This window comes from Centropristis striata, chromosome 9 (assembly GCF_030273125.1).
Source record: "Centropristis striata isolate RG_2023a ecotype Rhode Island chromosome 9, C.striata_1.0, whole genome shotgun sequence".
Lineage (NCBI taxonomy): Eukaryota > Metazoa > Chordata > Actinopteri > Perciformes > Serranidae > Centropristis > Centropristis striata.
This window is the reverse complement of record NC_081525.1, coordinates 19,720,229-19,738,943: the sequence shown is the minus strand read 5'-3', so window position 1 is coordinate 19,738,943 and position 18,715 is coordinate 19,720,229. Positions and strand designations below refer to the sequence as shown.

The 18,715-nt window shown below is 38.0% G+C and overlaps 1 protein-coding gene across 1 annotated transcript; it reads right to left on the bottom strand.

The window, feature by feature from the left end:
* Nucleotides 1-6,001: 6,001 nt before the first annotated feature.
* Nucleotides 6,002-18,477, bottom strand: rabggta (Rab geranylgeranyltransferase subunit alpha). The gene is made up of 17 exons (XM_059340626.1): nt 18,304-18,477; nt 17,919-17,955; nt 16,519-16,629; nt 15,859-15,983; nt 15,586-15,773; nt 14,810-15,067; nt 14,551-14,634; nt 14,165-14,247; nt 12,094-12,189; nt 10,991-11,096; nt 9,920-9,971; nt 9,753-9,841; nt 9,577-9,665; nt 9,380-9,496; nt 9,176-9,289; nt 8,941-9,028; nt 6,002-6,756 (listed from the first exon to the last, which is right to left on the bottom strand). The coding sequence occupies exons 2-17, from the start codon at nt 17,919-17,921 to the stop codon at nt 6,608-6,610; spliced, it is 1,752 nt and encodes a 583-aa protein (XP_059196609.1). The 5' UTR covers nt 17,922-17,955; nt 18,304-18,477; the 3' UTR covers nt 6,002-6,607.
* Nucleotides 18,478-18,715: the final 238 nt, after the last annotated feature.

Sequence of the window (18,715 nt, the reverse complement as noted above, 5' to 3'; positions counted from 1 at the left end):
CTCGTCATAAATAATTCTGACTTCAGTCTATTCAAATGTCCTCGTGAGTCATAGCACTGAGGCAGAGGGCACAATACCAGGAGTGAAGCGGCTTAATGGAATTCAGCCATCGTTGATTTCATCACTGTTGTTCCTTTTGCAACATGTCAAAATGTCTTATCGAAAGCCATCAGAACGACAGGTTGCTCTGCCTCTGTGTGGGAGGGTCCACTCCTTGTTCACAGTAAGATATAACACTCTGTAAAGGAGTGTGTTTCAATCTGCTTTTAAAAGTCTAACAAATATGACACGACTGTCTGGATGACTTGAGTAATCCAGACTGACTGGTTCAGTCGGTTTCTCAACTGTGTGATGGGCTGACTCTGAACAGGCTGACTGTGTTGCATCATTTAGAGGAATACTGAACAAATGTCAAATTGAGTATAACACAAAAAACACTTTTTTAAACTCTCTGTGTGTACATATATTTGTGTAATTATTTGACTGAAAAAGCACCAATTAATGGTCAGTTTTTAGCCATGCTAACAGGGAAGCTTGCAGTTGGTCCATGTCCTGCTGACTTTAATGAGCCACTGATTTTCCTTTTTCTACCACCAGCAGGTTGATATTTTTGTTTTTTGAGTGAAATGTTTCAACAACTTTTAAAAGGATTGCATTGATGCTATTGTACTACGACTTACAGTCATGTACTTTCAGCAATTTCTTTGGTTCATGAAAAAATATCTGCAAAATGAACCACATTTTCATCAGCATCAGCTGTACTTTGTGGTTGGTTTAAGCAGCAACCTCAGAGTCTGAGAAGTGTAGCCAATGAGCTGTAATGGTTTCAGGTTTGTTGATTGGAAGCCCAAGAGTAAAAGTCTGGTCTCAATGAAGCAGGCCTTTATTTAGATCACAGGTAAAGTTAAGCAGTGCCGGTTTCTGTAATAATTCACATTTCATCTTCTTGGGCTGGGCCTGCCCCGTACGAATTGGACTTACATGCAACCAAATTCTATTGGCCAGCTAACAATAGGCATGTTTCCACTGAGGACTTTTTGAGTACTTCTTGGAAAGCGGCTGAGTGTTTTGGCTACGCCCGCTACCTAGTTCCGCTCAGCCTCTGGTCCCATACATGTACGTATGTAGCAGCTAACCAACGGGGTTCGAATGTGACAACAGACAGACGCAGTTTTTTTAGAACAGAATTCATAATCTTGATTTAAAGACATGTTTAAAACCTTTGACATGGTATAAGAATATACAGTAGTGTTCAATATAATAGCAGTCCAATGTGACTAACCAGATGAATCCAGGTTTTTAGTATATTTTTTATTGCTACATGGCAAACAAGGTACCAGTAGGTGCAATAGATTCATCTCAAGAAATTAGAATATCATAGAAAAGTGTATTTATGTCAATTCAAAAATTGGAAATAACACATTATATAGATCCATTACACACAGAATGAAATGTTTCATGTCTTATTTTATTTTATTTCTTCTAGTTATAATGAGTCTGGCTTACATTTAATGAAGACCTCAATTCAGTGTCTCAAAAAATATAATATTACAATTTTAAAAACTGTGGTTAATATGGAAATGTTGGCCTCTGAAAAGTATGTCCATCTATATTTGCACTCAATACTTAATACAATAGTTTGGGACTATTTGACTTGAACTACTGGAAATTGACTTTTCCATGATATTCCAATTTATTGAGATGCACCTGTAGTTTCAAGTCTACTGTGATTGATAGGTCCCCATGGTATTGTCTATGTGTTTTCGAGTGGAACTTCAACCTTTTCATAATGTGTTTTCTTACCTGGTAGTTGCCTCAAAGTTTCCCAGATCCATTTTTAAATTCTAGATGTATTTTGTTTGTTCACACAACATTTATTGTATGTCTGTATGTCCTGGGAGAGGGGTTTCTCCTCTGTCACTCGTACAGAGGTTTCTTCCACCTTTCCCTGTTAAAGTGTTACTGGAAGATTGCTGTACAGATTCTAAAAACACTTGAGGCTAATTAGAAATTAATCAAAATGCTGGATAAATAAAACTGACTTGACTGTTTCTTTTGTTTGTGTTGTGAGCCAACGAGGTGTGGTATTTTTCAAATGCATCACATTTCATTTCAGTTTACTTGTTTTGACACTCCTAAAATGTGACAGTTCTCTCCTCCAGGGTGTCGTTACAAAAAGCCATGACATCAGAGAAAAACAAACGTCAACTTCATATGTCGCAATGCCTATTTTTCCCATGAAAAGGGTAAACAGACGAATAAAGACAGTGAAGTAACTGAATGCTGACTCAGGTCAGAAACTCCAGATGACTCTGGCACGCCTTATAAACCACCACATGAATGGGTCAGGGATTAAAGTGCTTTCAGGACAGCCTCTACCTGATCATTTGTCTTATACTGAAGACAGAAACTTGATTCACTGCCTTATGGTTGTACACCTGCACCGACCTGTCCAATTGCAGTTTTTATTCATGCCTGTCTAGATGGGTATATGTAGTGAGGATTTTTATTAAATTCCTTCAAAGTATAGTGTTCACTATATTGACATGCATCATTGCATTGCTGCTTGTGGGAGCCAAGTTACATTTATAGAAGTACAAGTTAATACATAGGAACAATTTCAGTGTGTTTTCATGTTAAGTTAAAATCTAAATATGTACAAGTCAGATGAACATAATTTGATGTAATTCATGTACATGTAAGAATAATAATTGTGGAAAGATGTTACTTTTTGTACCTTTCATTTTGAGCAGTTAAGCAGGTTACTGTGACTTTAAGAGAAAGAGTTTTTTTTCCCCCTTTAAAGTAAGTTCCATTAGTTGAGGCTCACTGAAGGACCGAGCTATATGGTTTTCTTACCGCAGTTATAGTTATTGATTAGGAGAAATCAACATTGAACACTAAGATTTTTGTTTATCGTTTTTGGAGTACTGTGGAAGTTTTTTCCTCGTCAAGTAACTTAACAAGTGTAAAACCAAGGTCTTCTGTGCTTCAACCACTACAATGCTATCGTACTACTTTCACAAATTAATGTTCTTTTAGTGATTTTTTTCTCCAGTACTTTGGTTTAGGAAAAAATATCTGCAAAATGAACCACATTTCCATAAGCATCAGTTGTACTTTGTGTTTGGTTTAAGTAGCAACTTCAGAGTCTGAGTAGTGAAGCAAGAGAACAATGAAGCATGCCTTAAACCTGCATTCTATCTAAAGGCCAGCAGGGGGCGACTCCACTGGCTGCAAAAGAAGTCCAAATTAATTAAAGCCTATAAGAAAATGACCATTCTACCAACATGGTTTATTACCTATGACCTTACTGCTTTTTTTCTGCATAGCGACCTACTCCGGAATCCGAGCGTTCAGGCAGCCAATCAGTGCAGCGCCTCATTAACATAGCAACCCCACCCACTCAAAACAGTGAATAGTCAATGAAGGCAGAAACTGTCTGGAAGAAGAGATCTCCCAGAGGCTGGATGTATGAGTTTTTCTTAAGAACAGAATTCATAATCTTGATTTAAAGACCCATTGGACATGTTTTAAACCTTTAACATGGTATGAGTATGTCGTTTCAAGTCTAAAATAATAATTAATAAAAATGGGCTAGATAAATAAAACTGACTTGACATTTCCTTTTGTTTGTGAGCCAAAAGGGTGTGGTATTTTTCAAATGAACTACATTTCAATCCTAAAGTGTGACAGTTCTCACTTCAAGGGTGTCATTAAACAATGGCATAACTCCAGAGAAAAACACATTTTCCCATAAAAAGGGCAAACAAACAAACAAAGACAGTGAAGTAACTGAATTATACTGAAGACAGGAACTTGAATCACTGCCTTATGGTTGTACACCTGCACCAACCTGTCACATTGCAGTTTTTTTTCTTGTCTGAATACAAAAATGGAAGTTATCACTACATTGGCATGTGTTATTCCAATAAATGATTTACAGTTAGAAACATGCTGTCTTCTTCGATACTATTGTAACAGAGGAGCACAGAGGACTGATGTCTTAGAATGAGCCTGTGCTGGACAACGAGAGGAGCAGGTCAGAACACCAACTTGTGGCCAATGCTTCAAATATAGATGTTGCTGCAAAGAGTCTACAATTCATACAATGCTTCACAAACATTTTCAACCCAGCAGCACAGAAGATCTGTGAAATTGGCACAGCTTCAATGTGGGCACCCAAGATTAGTGCCACCAATTCATTATCTGACCAAATGTGAAATGTGGTCACAATCTCCCCTTCTGTTCCTGAGGATGGATGGATTACTAAACAGGCATACCAGGCACAGGTCCCAGGGCCCCAAAGTGTCCCTTATACCAACCACTAAGAAATGCAGAATTACCACAAAGATATTTACAACCACTTCAAGAGACACAGAAGGACTAGGGAGACCGAAACAACTACAAAGAGATGCAAAACACCTGCAAAGAGACACAAAAGAGACTCACAGTGTGACCGTGTGTCCATTAAAGTTGAAGCGAATTTGAAGCAAAATTTTGAAATGTCGCATTAAATAAAATGCGAATTAGGGACGTTTACATCAACTGGTTTGGAGCGAATAAACAAAGCTGCATAAATGTACATGGCCATGAGAGAAAATTGAGAGAAGTCTTCGGGAAATGGATTTAACTGAGCAACTTATAATCGTCCTTTCTTGTCAGCTCGGAAACAGCTGATCAATTATGTGAGATAAATGTTCGATACATCAAAATGTATTCAGAAAAAGTGGTTTCATCTCCCATTTAGCGCATTAACTATTTTTGGAAGAAGACATGTACCTCAAGCGTTTTATCAAATTTTGGTGTTTCCATCAAGTTTTTTTCATGCAAATCTTCAAAACGCGCCTAATGACTGTTGAAAGGTGCAAAACAATGGCAGGCAAAATTAACAGAGAAAACAACTACAAAGAGGGAAAAAATGACCACAGGGACACAAAACCACAGAACAAAAAAATGACTATGTAGACAGAAAAAATCCACAAAGAGAGGCTTAACAACTATAAGACTGTGTCTTGCTTCTAGGCAGGAGCAGTGGAGAGGCCTTTTGCATGTCTGTGTCCAGGGGTCAATTGTCTTATAATCCATGATCCCGAGTTATTGAATAATGGCCAGAACATTACGATGTCAGTGAAGTTGACCTATTGGATATAAATGTCATTACTTCATAATTTTATACTATTAGCCATTTGTGAGAAACAAGGTCAAAATTGGTTTGAGTTATGGCCAAAAACAGGCTTTGTGAGCGACCTTTGACCTCCAAAAACTAATCACAAAGATGAGACAGACCATATAATGTATATAAAGTAGGGATGGGAATATTTATCGATGCTCAATTAATGGTTGTTAAGAATTGAGTCGATCACATGGATTTTTTTTAGCGATCTGTGTATTTCTTTAATTTTAATTTTATCTCTGACTGTGTATCTGTACTCACTGAACTGAAACACTGCCGAGCGTTCAGTTCTGCAGCCGTACGTCAATAAGCCATTGAGCTGAGAATTAAGTTGGATAAAGCTAAAATTTGCAAACTTAAAGTTGCAATAACAATTATAAAACACACAGAAATACAAGTGTTAATTTGAGCAAAACTAGCTTAATTTTTCAAAACTTGCTAGCATGAATTACTAGGTTTAAATAGATCCAAAACTTATTTAAACACAAAACACACTTAGATATTCAAGATTACTGTGAAAACTAACCTCATAGCTCTTCGGGGGCTAAAACATAAAACATTGAACTCCTTAACGTTATCTTTACAGTTTAATCTCATGTGAGTTAGTTTTACAATCAACAGGAAGTCCCTTTTCGTTCTTTCAAAATAAAAGCGTCCATTATCAAACCAGGCTTTTGCATAGTACTGTGTATCTTTTATTTTGCTCATGTATGCATGAAGTGATTAATCGATGGATCGATCTTAAATGTTATAGATAATTGAGTTGGCATGTTTCTTTCAAACGCCCATCCCTGATATAAAGAGAAAATAAAAACACTTTGAGGCTTTTTGGAAGGCAGTGACACAATGTGTGCTGTTTTATTACTGGATCTGTGACTTACTGTGCAACAGTATAGTGTCATATATTAAATGCTTTACACAACCTTTTAAAAAAAAATGTGTATGAGAACTATGCGATGCTCTGATCATTAGTTAGAAGCTTTGTTTTAAAATCCAACCGTTTTTACATCTTGTAGAAGCAATTAGCCAGCATTGCTGCACGCCAATCCATATACAGCCAGTTTACTCCATTATCAGGGTTTCCGCATGCAATCAGGTGTGTTGTATTAAGGACATCGATATGCACACACTAAGAGATGCAACATTGGTTATTACGCTCTCATTCACTCACCCACCCACCCACTCACACACACACACAAGTCTAGACATTTTTCTGAAGGTGTTAGTGGTTTTTGACCTGTGCTCAGAGGCATCAGGCTCTCAGACCCTCCGGGATCGGTGTGATTGACGGTCTGTGGAGTAAACAGAGTCACAAGACGCTTGGAAAACACCCACTTGCTCTTTCACAAACAAACACGCTAGAGAATGTGAAGGACAATTGACGAGACGAGGTGACATGACGATGGCAGTGATTTCCCGCCCTCCGTCTGATCAGAGCAGGAGGTCTGTGACTGAGGGCAGCAGCTCGGCCAGCTCTGACTCGATGTTGGCCGTCTGAGTGACTGGGTTGCCACGGAGATCGAGGCGCTTCAACTTGGGGCAGGAGGCCAGTGGCTGAAGATCTGCCAATGTGGAGATTTCTGAACATTTGGGTTAATGAAAAAAACATTGGTGTGTGCTGTGGTGAGCGGCACAATTAAAGTGATGACTAGAAGGAGGCAGGGCGCACATATTCCCAACACTGCTGCAAACGTGAGATCCACATGTCAAATATGACACTGGGATATTAATTAATTCTTCTAAATATGGAGGACTCATTTGCATGAGAAGGTATGCACTGCCATCACAAAGACCAAAACAAAATCTGAATGCAGCGTCAGTGTCATAACCTGTAAACTGCATTAATTCCTCTCCAGTTTATCAGCGGTAGTGAAGCGTGAAGGAGAAAGAGCCTGCAGATATGACGTGTTGCTAATGCCTCTTTCTTTTTTAATGATGCTGTTTGCTCTGAAATTGCAGCCTTGATTGTATTTACTCAAAGTTTCAGGTGAACACAAATTATTCGTGCATTGAAGCTGAAGAGTCTCATTACCGCTGCAATTTTCTAAACTCTGTAAACACCGTGCTTGTGTGTGTAGTGTGCTTTTTACACTGCACTCTTCACACACCGTCAGCTGCTCGGGCTCTTTAGCGAGGCTGTTTTGCAGCATTGAGACGTGCGCTTATTCACACATCTTGAGTCACTTGTACACGATGAGAGGAGTGTACAGTACAGATCTATGACACTGCTGCTACAGGATTAACACAGACCCAGAACAGGACATTCTCCAGCACAGTGGTTCCTGAACTTTTTGGTCTGAGGTATGACCGCATAACACTACTGATTATGGAAAAGTGGATATTGTTATTTTTTCATACAACTGAACTTCCAAATTGCACTATGACTTGGAGTGAAGCTGAATGTTTCAACGGTTTTTCCGTTACTTTGAGTAACTGTTTCAACTTATTGCTTTTACAAACCTGATTCCAAAAAAGTTGGGACATTGTCTAAAACGTAGATAAAACAGAATGCGATAATTTGATGATCCTGTGACATACACTCACCGGCCACTTTATTATATACACCTGTTCAACTGCTTGCTAACACGAGCATCTAATCAGCCAATCATAAGACAGCAACTCAATGCATTCAGTCATGAAGACATGGTGAAGATGAGCTGCTGAAGTTCAAACTGAGCATCAGAATGAGGAAGAAAGGTGATTTAAGTGACTTTATACGTGGCATGGTTGTTGGTGCCAGACGGGCTGGTCTGAGTATTTCACAAACAACCATCTCTACAGAGAATGGTCTGAAAAAGTGAAAATATCCAGTTAGCTAAAATGCCTTGTTGATGCCAGAGGTCAGAGGAGATTGGCTAGAGTGGTTCAACAGAAACTCAAATAATCACTTGTCACAACCAAGGAATGCAGAAGAACATCTCTGAACCACAAAACGTCCAACCTGACAGGCTACACCGCTAAAAAAAAAAACAGACTGACACTTTATTAGGTACACCTCATTAGCTAATAAGGTGGCCGGTGAGTGTATATATACAGTCATGGAAAAAACTATTAGACTGCCCTTATTCTTCAATTTATTAACTCCTGGTACTACTAAAGGTATTTATTTTGGACAAATATATATATATATATATCTATATATATAAATAGCTGATAAGAGTTTAAGAGCTGATATCTAGCGGTTTTCCATGGTTTTCTTGATAATAACTAAAATCATTATCAAGAAAATCATGTAAAATGTCTAGATATCAGCTTTTAAATTAAACTCTTATGAGCTATTTTTGTTGTTATCATTATATTTGTCCAAACAAATGTACCTTTAGTTGTACCAGGCATTAAAATGAACAAGAAATTGAAGAAGACAAGGGTGATCTAACATTTTTTTCCATGACTGTATACTTATGTTTAAGTATATATTCTAAATTCTAAATGTAATGCATTCTAGTTTTAATTAGCTTTTAAACAGCATTCCATCTTTTTTGGACTCTGAGGTGTAGCAATTTAGATACTTTTAGCTAACTATATTTCAACCATTTATCCATTACTTAAAAATAACCTTTTATCCGATACATTTAACTATTTCAACTGTTTATCCATTACTTTTAGATAATTATTTTAACTATTTCTCTTTTTTTTTTCTTTTAACTAAGACTCTACAATCTTTCCAAGTACCACCTGGGATACATGTACCTCTGTTTTTTTTTTTTTTTTAAATCACTGCTCCAGCAAACATGAATGAATATGAATGATTGATTTAAGGATACTGTTATTCTTCAAGAGGACTTCCTCCAGTTTGGGAAGGTGATACAGTCCTTCCAGATTTTCTATAGAGTTGTTGTCAGCCTCCAAGGCCTGCAAGTGTGAAAAAGATCATTTTAATCAAACATGTTGCAGAACAATAAGTAATCAACGTGTATATTTCTGTCAGACACACAAAAGAAGAAAAGAAACACTGTCCGTGGAGGACATATAATTGGATTTGAGTTGGAGCTTTATTACCTCCAGGCACTGCAACATGGAGAACTGAGGAGGCAGCCGCTGCAACTGATTGGAGGACAGATTGATATGGGTAACCAATAACAGCTGGTCCAGGTGGCATAAGGTGGTCAGGTTCTGTTGGCAAAAAAATTACAAATGACCTTTCTGGACCAAGCAAATTTCACTCTAACCTAATTGAATTTATTTTTATGATTCTGAACCAACCTTGTCAGAAATACTGAAGACGCGCACTTCAGCATACTCCATTTTCAAGATGGTGTTTTCAATCATAAACTTGCTGCACAGGTCACTGTAATACGCAGAGCGCATGGAGTCCACTTCCTGACAGAGACATTTAAAAACATTTAGTGGGTGATGTTTTTTCGAGTCAGTGTCACAGAGCGAATAGGGTTGGTACTCACTTTCAATGTCTGGAAATGAGCAAGCGTCTCCTTTTCATAACCCAGAGGGTCTAGCGCCCTCATCAGGAGGATAATGGTCAGTAAGCACCCTGCCAAGGAAAGTAAAGTGTTTCAATCGCTACATCAAACCATCAACAAACCAACTATGTGGATGCGAAGCATTTAAAAGCACATACACTTATTGAGTGGCTCCAGTTCTTGTAGCTGGTTGCATGATTGCAGCTCTGACTGTAACACTGAGGTCTTCTCTACTGAGAGTTCACTCCTGCAGAGAAACAACACACTCAGTTCCTACTCCTTAAAAATTATTACACAATGTGCTGCCATTATGCCAACACAATACCTGAAAAGTTCCTGATCTGTAGCCGAGTCCCGACACCAACTCTCAGTCCGACCTGTGGAAGTTGAAGGGGATATAATATTATGATTTTCAGGTTTACACTTGTGTCTTTAGGGTTTCTACTAGAGAATGTTCATATGTTTTAATGGTAAAAAAAAAACCAACAACACTTTTTTCCCTCATACTGACTTTTTCCTCATATAGACTTATATTCACCCTGTGTGAAATGTTCCAATATACCACCTGTCTCATTAAGGCCTGTAGCACCCTATAATGGCTCTTCTGCCTCTATACTCTGCACTCATTTAGCCCCGTCTCCATTCAATTGTAAAGTGAGTTTTGTAAGAAACTTTTGAAAAGTCCCAAAAAGAAAAGTGAATCAAGATGCGTTTCCATCAACTGGTTTGGGGCAAATTAACAATAGGGAAACAATAGGGAAACAAGAAACAATAGGGCACATTTTAAAGCCATCCCCAGACAAATTGATTTATTCTCCAGGAAGAAGCTGACAGCAGAAGCAGCTGATCAATCATGAGGTAAACATTCGCGAAATCTAACCGCATTCGATAAAGGTGTTTCCATATCCCATTAAGCACATTAACACTTTATCGACACTTTGAGGGAACATAAAAAACTTTTTGTGCATTTCATTTTAATTCTATCTTCATTTCAGACACACAAGATGGTCCATAGAAATTAAAAATGACAAACAAGGATAAACAACAATTCATCCTTCAATTGAAAATGCAATTTAAATTGTATTCTTTTAATATGCTATTCTAATGCGATATTTCAAAATATGCTTAGAAATAGGTGAATGGAAACACAGCTTTTGCAGCCAGGGAATCAATGTATAGGCACATTTTACTTATTTATAGTATAGTTGTGCCATTACAACCTTAAAGAAGTCCTGTTTAAAGGCAGTTTCTGAATTTGGGCTGAGATTGAGTAATTTTATACTGTACAGTATTTATATATCACCAATATAACACCTGACCTTTAAAAAGGTCCACAGTGTAAAGACACATTTGTACAACATGAATATGACATGTAAAGATGTATGATATGCGTCACCTGTGTACAGAGCACAGTCTCTGTGGGTGTGTTTTTCAGTCCAGTGCACAGTCAGGTTGTGTTCATTCGTGATGTCGCTTATTGTTCCAGGAGGAAGATCACAGATCTGAGCTGGTGTTAAGGATTATTTATGAGTTTATTAAGAGTTTCAACTTCCAATTATAGTCACCTTAACATTGAAACCCACACAGACCCACAGTGTGAGTGTGCATAGTAAGTTCAGGCTCATTTCCATGCTGATACAGACCCATAGAGCTGGGCAGTTTGACTAAAATAAACATCATTGATGGAATAGCAAAACAGTCATTTAGACAAACTAGGCTCAAGTATGAATTTAGATACTCACAGATTTTGTACCAATAAAATATCCCATCACTAAGTGAGCATTTAGCAATTTAAATTTAGTTTAAAGACAATCAGATTATGCTGAATATACATGCAGCCGCTGAGTGAGTGACCACAAATGAAAAGTGTCAGGCCACAGCTGCTTCTGCTCTCCTCACGGAAAAAATATTAACATTATGAATGAATATAGACATGAATGAATACAGATGAAATCCCAACAGCTACTTGGCTTTCTTATCAACACATCCACAAAGTCTCTGTGATATGGTTGAAAGCCCTGGAAAAAGGGAGCATTTTCACCCACAATTCAATACTAATAGAAGTTATCTTTAGAATGATATTATTTTAAAAAGATTTTCGACTGAATGATCTTTTTGGAATCAAACCACCACATTCAGCACTCCTTGAGCTGTGGAGAATCCCTTCCTCCTCCTTAAAAGCCTTTCTGACAGCTTTCTTCAGACTAAACTCGGCCTCTGTGTTACTGCACCCTTTTAGAAGTTAGAAAAGCTTTTCTAAAAAGCCGTGACCAGAAGTCTAACTGCACATCTGTGGTAAAGGTGAAAGTAACATTCCTTTCCAGAACACAGAGCACCACCAAGTTTTTAAAGGTGATGAAACACGCCAACATTCTCATGCACGTGCCACAGTCTCTTATCTGCATGCGACATGTTAACAATGACACGAACAGAATGTTAAACAGGTATCCTGTTCAATCAGCAGCACGTAGTGAAAGTCAATAAAGATAAAAAGGATACCCAGACAGGGCTGTGTTTGAAGCGTGGGTGGACGCTCCTCCACTCCACTCTCTGGGGCTGACCGTCGAGGACCAGCAGCAGGCCGACAGACTGCGCCTAACAGAGCAGAGGGTAGAAGGTTGCTCAGTAAATGTTTTCTTTTTCCAAAAAAGACTGAACTATGGAGATGAATGTCATGAATTGTCAGGTGAAAAGGGTGCAAGAGACGACATTTGGAGGATGTAAATGGACTGCACTTATATATGCTTTTCTAGTCTTTGCGATTACGGTTTGAAACTGGGTGCTATTAAACGTTCTTCCTTGGCTCCAAAAATAATAATTTTGTTTTTATCTTCGTTTAATTGGAGAAAATTATATATACTATAATCCCCTGGTGATATTGTCATGTACATGTGTGTCGTCTGCCTAGCTATGGCAACATATTTTGTTGCTTTTCAGGATCTGAGCGAGTGGGAGCATGTAGATGTTTAAGAAGAGGCCCCAGAATGGAGCCTTGGGGAATTCCACGTCATTTTTGCACGCTCAGATGTGTAATTACCTATTGAAACAAAGTAGTCCCTGTCCTTCAAGTAGGATTCAAACCATTTTAATGCTGTGCTGTGGCAAATTATTTCAACTGAAAACACAAGTGTAGGAAGGTAGAGAGAGATTCTGTCTGCATAATTACATAAAGTGAGAAAGACGGAAACAGAAATGATGCAATAGGCTCTGGATTGTTTACATAATATGTGTATTCAATATCAATCAATACTGCTACATTGTGACACCTCTACACGTATGTATAGTGGATATAGAGTTTACACCTTTGTTTGTATTGCATTAGTTGAAGGACTGTACTTTAGGAAAATAAAAGCCTACTGAGGCTCATTGCAGTGTTGTATTGTCTACAAAGGCCTTTTAGCCACATTTCAGACTGTCCCACAGAACAGATAAGGGTCAGAGAGCGTATTCTTACACTTGAAGTTGATTTTCTTCCATTTTATGCACTTTACTTCAGTGACTGTGTGTCTGGCTCACAGCACTGCCAATACACGGTTGACCTACACTTAGTTGTGCGCCTGAATGCATGCTGTGGACACTGAGACAGAAGCTGCTGCAGCTGCTGCTCAGCTAACATGCTGCTCGGGCTACGCTTACTGTGTTGAATCATCTGTAGCATAGACCATTCATAGTGCCATTCAAAGTTTTTTAAGTCGGTGTGTTCAGTGACAGTTTCAATGTTGGGAGACTCTGTTCTGGTATGAGAGTATATCCTGAAATTGTTTTGGTTGCTTTACTTGGCTTCTTACCGGTTTTAACAGACAATATCACATCACCCCAATTTAAGCTTCTTTGCACTGGCTGCCTGTTCGTTTTAGGATTGATTTTAAGATTTTACTGATCACTTTTAAAGCTCTTTTCGGGCTGGCTCCTAGCTATTTAACAGAATTATTAACTCCATACGAGCCGACCTGCGACCTTAGATACTCGGGTGGTGCCCTTGTGATTGTTCCAAAGGGAAAACTGAAAGCCAAAGGAGACCGGTCTTTCTTCACCAGAGCTTTCTTGGAACGAGCTGCCCGAGGAGATAAGGCGCCAAGAGTCAGTAATTTCTTTTAAATAACTTCTTAAAACCCACTTTTATAGACTTGCATTTATGTAATGCTTTCTATTTTACTACTCCTTTTACTTCTTCACTTCTTACTTTTTAACTCCTTTTTCCTTTTTTTTTCTTTGTATCTCAGAATGTCTTGTGATTATTCATGCTCTGTTTTTTATTGTTTTGTTTTTCTCTTAATGTAAGAATTGTTTTCAGCCTTATGGCATCATTCTCTTTGTAATTAACTGCTCTCTGTCAAAGCATTTTGTAAGTTGCTATTTTTAAAAGGTGCTATATTAATAAAGTTATCATCATTATTATTATTACTGATTTAAGATTAACTGTTGTGCTGAGCTTCATGTTAATTAAGACAACTGTATGTAGAGTTTCACAAAAGTGAGTGCAGTATAGAGAAATGTGTGCAACCATTTGTCAAAAAAAATTGAAGAATAAAGAAAGCTTTATTTTATGACAACAAATGAAGAGACTCACATTAACAGGTCTCGAGAAGGCGACAGCCACTCTCTCCTCATCCCGACTGACGTACACACAGCTTATCATCTCTTCACGTTCAGCTGTTAAACAGACAGAAAAATTTGTTTGTGCAACACATAAATTAATGACAAAGTACAGGAAATATATATTTGTATGCGTACTTGTTCAATTGTTCTGCCACATTAAGCACCAACCCAACCAATTAGCAAGGAGTGGAAATGGTTATAAAACCCTCCAACAGCGAGTCTGCATTAATGCTGGCTTGCTTAATGAAGGGTGCTTCTAACAGCAGTGAGTGTGACTCCACACAGAGCTCTCTCCATGTGGGTGTGGGGAGGGTACGGTTTGAGAAACGCCCATAGACACAATAACGATGGACATACCTCTGCCTAGCAACCAGCGATAGTAGAACCAAGCGCTCTGGTCGTTGGGATCGGTGAAGAAAGCATTCTGTACAAGCTCATATTCTGAAAAGAAAAATGATGATAGTTGGATGCTCAGTGTGTTGAATTATACAGCAGAGAAGACTTCAAAACCATTTACAGCCATTGTAAAGCCTCACACTGCCCCCTGTCTGCTGTTATTAGGTATTGCTGACTTCACAACCTGGCCATTCATTTTCAAAGGTGTTGTTAATGCTACCTTTGAGGAGCTGCTCTTCACAAACACGATGGGAGTGGGTTTGCGGAGAAGGAGGAGGGGAGGAGTGGGGGCGCTCACGGCATGGTGACGGGGGCTCGGGGGACTCTGGGTGGAGCAGCGGCAGCAGAGTGCTGCGGTAGTGCCAGCTGGAGTAGTTGGAGAAGTTGGAGCCAATAAGACGATCGGTGAACGCCAACTCCTGATCCACGGGCACGCCTGACATCTTCACAACCATCCGGCGATAATCCCAGCAATGGACTGGCCGAGAAGGGAGAATATGGTTCGAGAGATGGAGACAAGTTATTAACCCTTATGCCCTCCTCTGGCATTTTTGTACATTTTTCTCTTTTATTAATTTGCTGATCATTTTGGCCGTGTCACAGCTTGAGGCATGAATTTTTGCAGGAACTTTTCTTTTTAGCAATTTTTTAAAAATCCATTGTCATCAACCCTTACATGTCTTTTATACTCCATTGGTGCACTTACTACCCTCTCGTGACCTTCGTGGCCAAAAAAGGCCATGCACACAACAACTGCTATTAAATCACCATACATCAATATTTTTTTTCAGCTTTTTTTTCATAAATCTCTTAAACAACTTCAGTCTTGTTTAAAACTGCCAACCATGAAATAATTTTCTGAATTTTAACTCTTTATATGCCAGTTTATATATTTGATTTTTTTCCATAATCTCTTCCAAAAAATCACAAAAAATGAATTATTTTCCATATAATAAATAGTAGGGAGACACTTCCTTTTTCTACTCCATTACTCACAGTTACGGTCGTCCAGGCTCAAGCAACGATCACACAAGCTCAGCTCTCTGGCCCAGTCCGGTCGAGGCAAGCGGGTCGAGACCCAACCTCGGTGGTGCCAGCTGCCGTACGACTTTGGGTTCACTTTCAGGCAAGACTCAAGAAATGACAGCTCAGCCTGGTAAATCTTTTGCACTTCATCCTCGTCCCTGGAGAAACAAAAGCATAATTCTCCTGTTATATTTGTGGTGATTTACCATTCAAAAAGTGTTATACTGTGAATCACAGTCTCACTTCACAGTTTCCAGGTGCATTAGGATCTCTCTTCTGAAATTCCAGAGGGTTGCGAAGTCGGGATTGGATGAAAGTAGCTGCTGGGTAATCTGGAGAGCCTCATCATCACAAATACCCTCCTTCCTCTGTCAAACAGGATAATGTGAGGAATGCAAATGCATATTATAAATGAGCAAAACAATCCTGAAAAATATTGAGAAATGTCCATCCCAGTTTATATATATGGTAATGCCTTAAAATGTCTTGTCTATCAGAAAAATAAAATAAATTTAGTTTAATATGACATTAACCAGAGAAAATCAGGGAATATTATATAATATATTAATCTTTATTCTATTTCATTTTTATTATCCTAATCTGTGTTTACTTTGTACTTGTGCTGCTGCAACACCTGAATTTCTCCCATGGGGGATCAATAAAGGAATATCTTATCTTATTTTATCTACTGCCATTTTTGCATGAAAAATTCTTTTTTTAATTACCAAAACAGTTAACGATTATTTCTTTGCTGATCATCTAAATGATTAGTCAACTAGTCAAGTATTGCAGCTCTACTTTGCTGCTCCAGTGAGCATTTACAACAGCAAGATAGTGTGTACTGATTTGACAAAAAATAATAAAATGTGTGTTCATTGTAATAAAAAACATATATAAAAAAACCTTAGAAAAACAGGCATCTCGTGCAGCCACGTATATCTTCAGTTTCTTCTCCCTCTCCTTTCTTTTCTCTTCCTCCTGCTGGGCTGTAGTTTTAACCTTCACTCGACCATGCTGTCAAATGCAAAAAGAAAAAGCAGAAGTTACCCAAGTGCAGTTCTCTTTTCTGGTTTGAACTTAATGAAAAAACTGATATAGACATATAAACAATGTCGATATCGATACATTTTTTAATGTGATATGGAATAAGACCATATCGCATATATCGATATAGTTCAGGATTTTTTTCTTTATATATACCGGTAAATGCTGCCCTTACTAGGGATTGTCATATTTAGTTTTTATGTAATGTTCGTTATTCCTTTCTCACATAAACATAAAATGTACTCCTGTTGTTATACAGTATTTATGTTCACTTAATTAAACAGTTTCAATAAAACTACTTGTGACATGTCATATTTGTATATATATGCATATATACATATATATATACATATATTTACTTTGCGATAAAAATAATTTGATATATATTGTATATCGATATTCAGCCTTAATATATCGGGATATGACATTTGGTCCATATTGCCCAGCCCTAATAACTCCTATAAAGCAGTAAATACAGTCATGGAGAAAATTATTAGAACACCCTTTAACTTAAATTTCTTGTTCATTTTTATGCCTGGTACAACTAAAGGTACATTTGTTTGGGCAAATATAATGATAACAACTAAAATATCTGATAAGAGTTTAATTTAAGAGCTGATATCTAGCCATTTTCCATGGTTTTCTTGATAATAACCAAAATCATTATCAAGAATACCATGGAAAATGGCTAAATACCAGCTCTTAAATTAAAGTTTTATGAAATATTTTTGTTAACATGTACTCTGTTATACACACATACACCCAACAACAAACAGGTAAAACAGGTGCACCTATGACGATTTTCAGGATAAAAAGGGCCCATCGGACACTTTCATTTAATTTTTTGTGTGCACACTTTTATGTCCCAGGTAATTTTGGGTATAATTGTATACATATTTTTGTTGTACAAAGTAGCCATTTTCCTTTGTTGCTGTAAAAATACATGAGTGGCTACTAAACATCTGTTTCTTTGTCTAGTTCATTATTGCTGCTCGACATTGGCTCCATACGAATTTGGTTTCTTCTGATTCTGGTCTTATAGCCTAATTTATTATCATACTGTAATTCACTTTTATATCCATAAAATTAGTTACATTATCATTATATTTGTCCAAACAAATGTACCTTTAGTTGGACCAGGCACTGAAATGATCAAGACATTGAGGAAAACAAGGGTGGTAATATTTTTTTCCATGTCTGTAAGCCCATATTTCAAAATAAAAAAGAGAGAAAAAAATAGTAAATGACACATCTCTTACCATCCTTTCTGTTTGTGCAGAAGACTTCCAAAGGAATCTGTTTATGATGGAAATATAAGGAGTGATATTCAGGGTTAGGCCTGGGTAACATTTACAGGGCACAGGAGCACAGAGCGCTGACAGACTGACAAAAAAGTTATGACAAGTCAATTTTATAAGCTCAGCCGTTAGCTAATTTTCAGTATGTATATATTTAGCCCTCGGTTAGGGTTAAAACACTGAACACAACAGCCCCGAGTCTGCTGTTAGCTTGCTAATTAGCTCCGTTCCCAGTAAACAACACTGGGCTGGGCTCATTCAAACCAGCACACAATAACAGTAAGACATTTCCGTTACAGATAAGACCTGGCTGGACGTCTAACGCTTTACGACATTAAACACCCACCTGGTTGTTTTCTTGGCTTGTTGTTGTGTTTTTCAGAGTGCAGTTTGATTTGTCATGTCACTATCAGCATCTCTAACGACTACAATTCTTCACTTCCGTCTCGTGAGATTGACGTCACGGAGAGAGTATTGACGGTGGTTTGTAGCTCTCTAGTGGAGGAAACTGCAAACAGCAGCTCAGAAACATGAAACTGACCAAAGTTTGAAGACAAAAGGACGTATAATGGACGTGTTAGATGTTAGATGAAGATGGAATCCTGGTAAGAGTCAGTGTGTGTGTGTGTGTGTGTGTGTGTGTGTGTGTGTGTGTGTGTGTGTGTGTGTGTAAACTTAGCTAAACATTTGTAGAAGGTAAAGAGACTTTTCTTCCAGTTTCATTCTTTGTGTTGATGTACACAATTTGACTGACACTT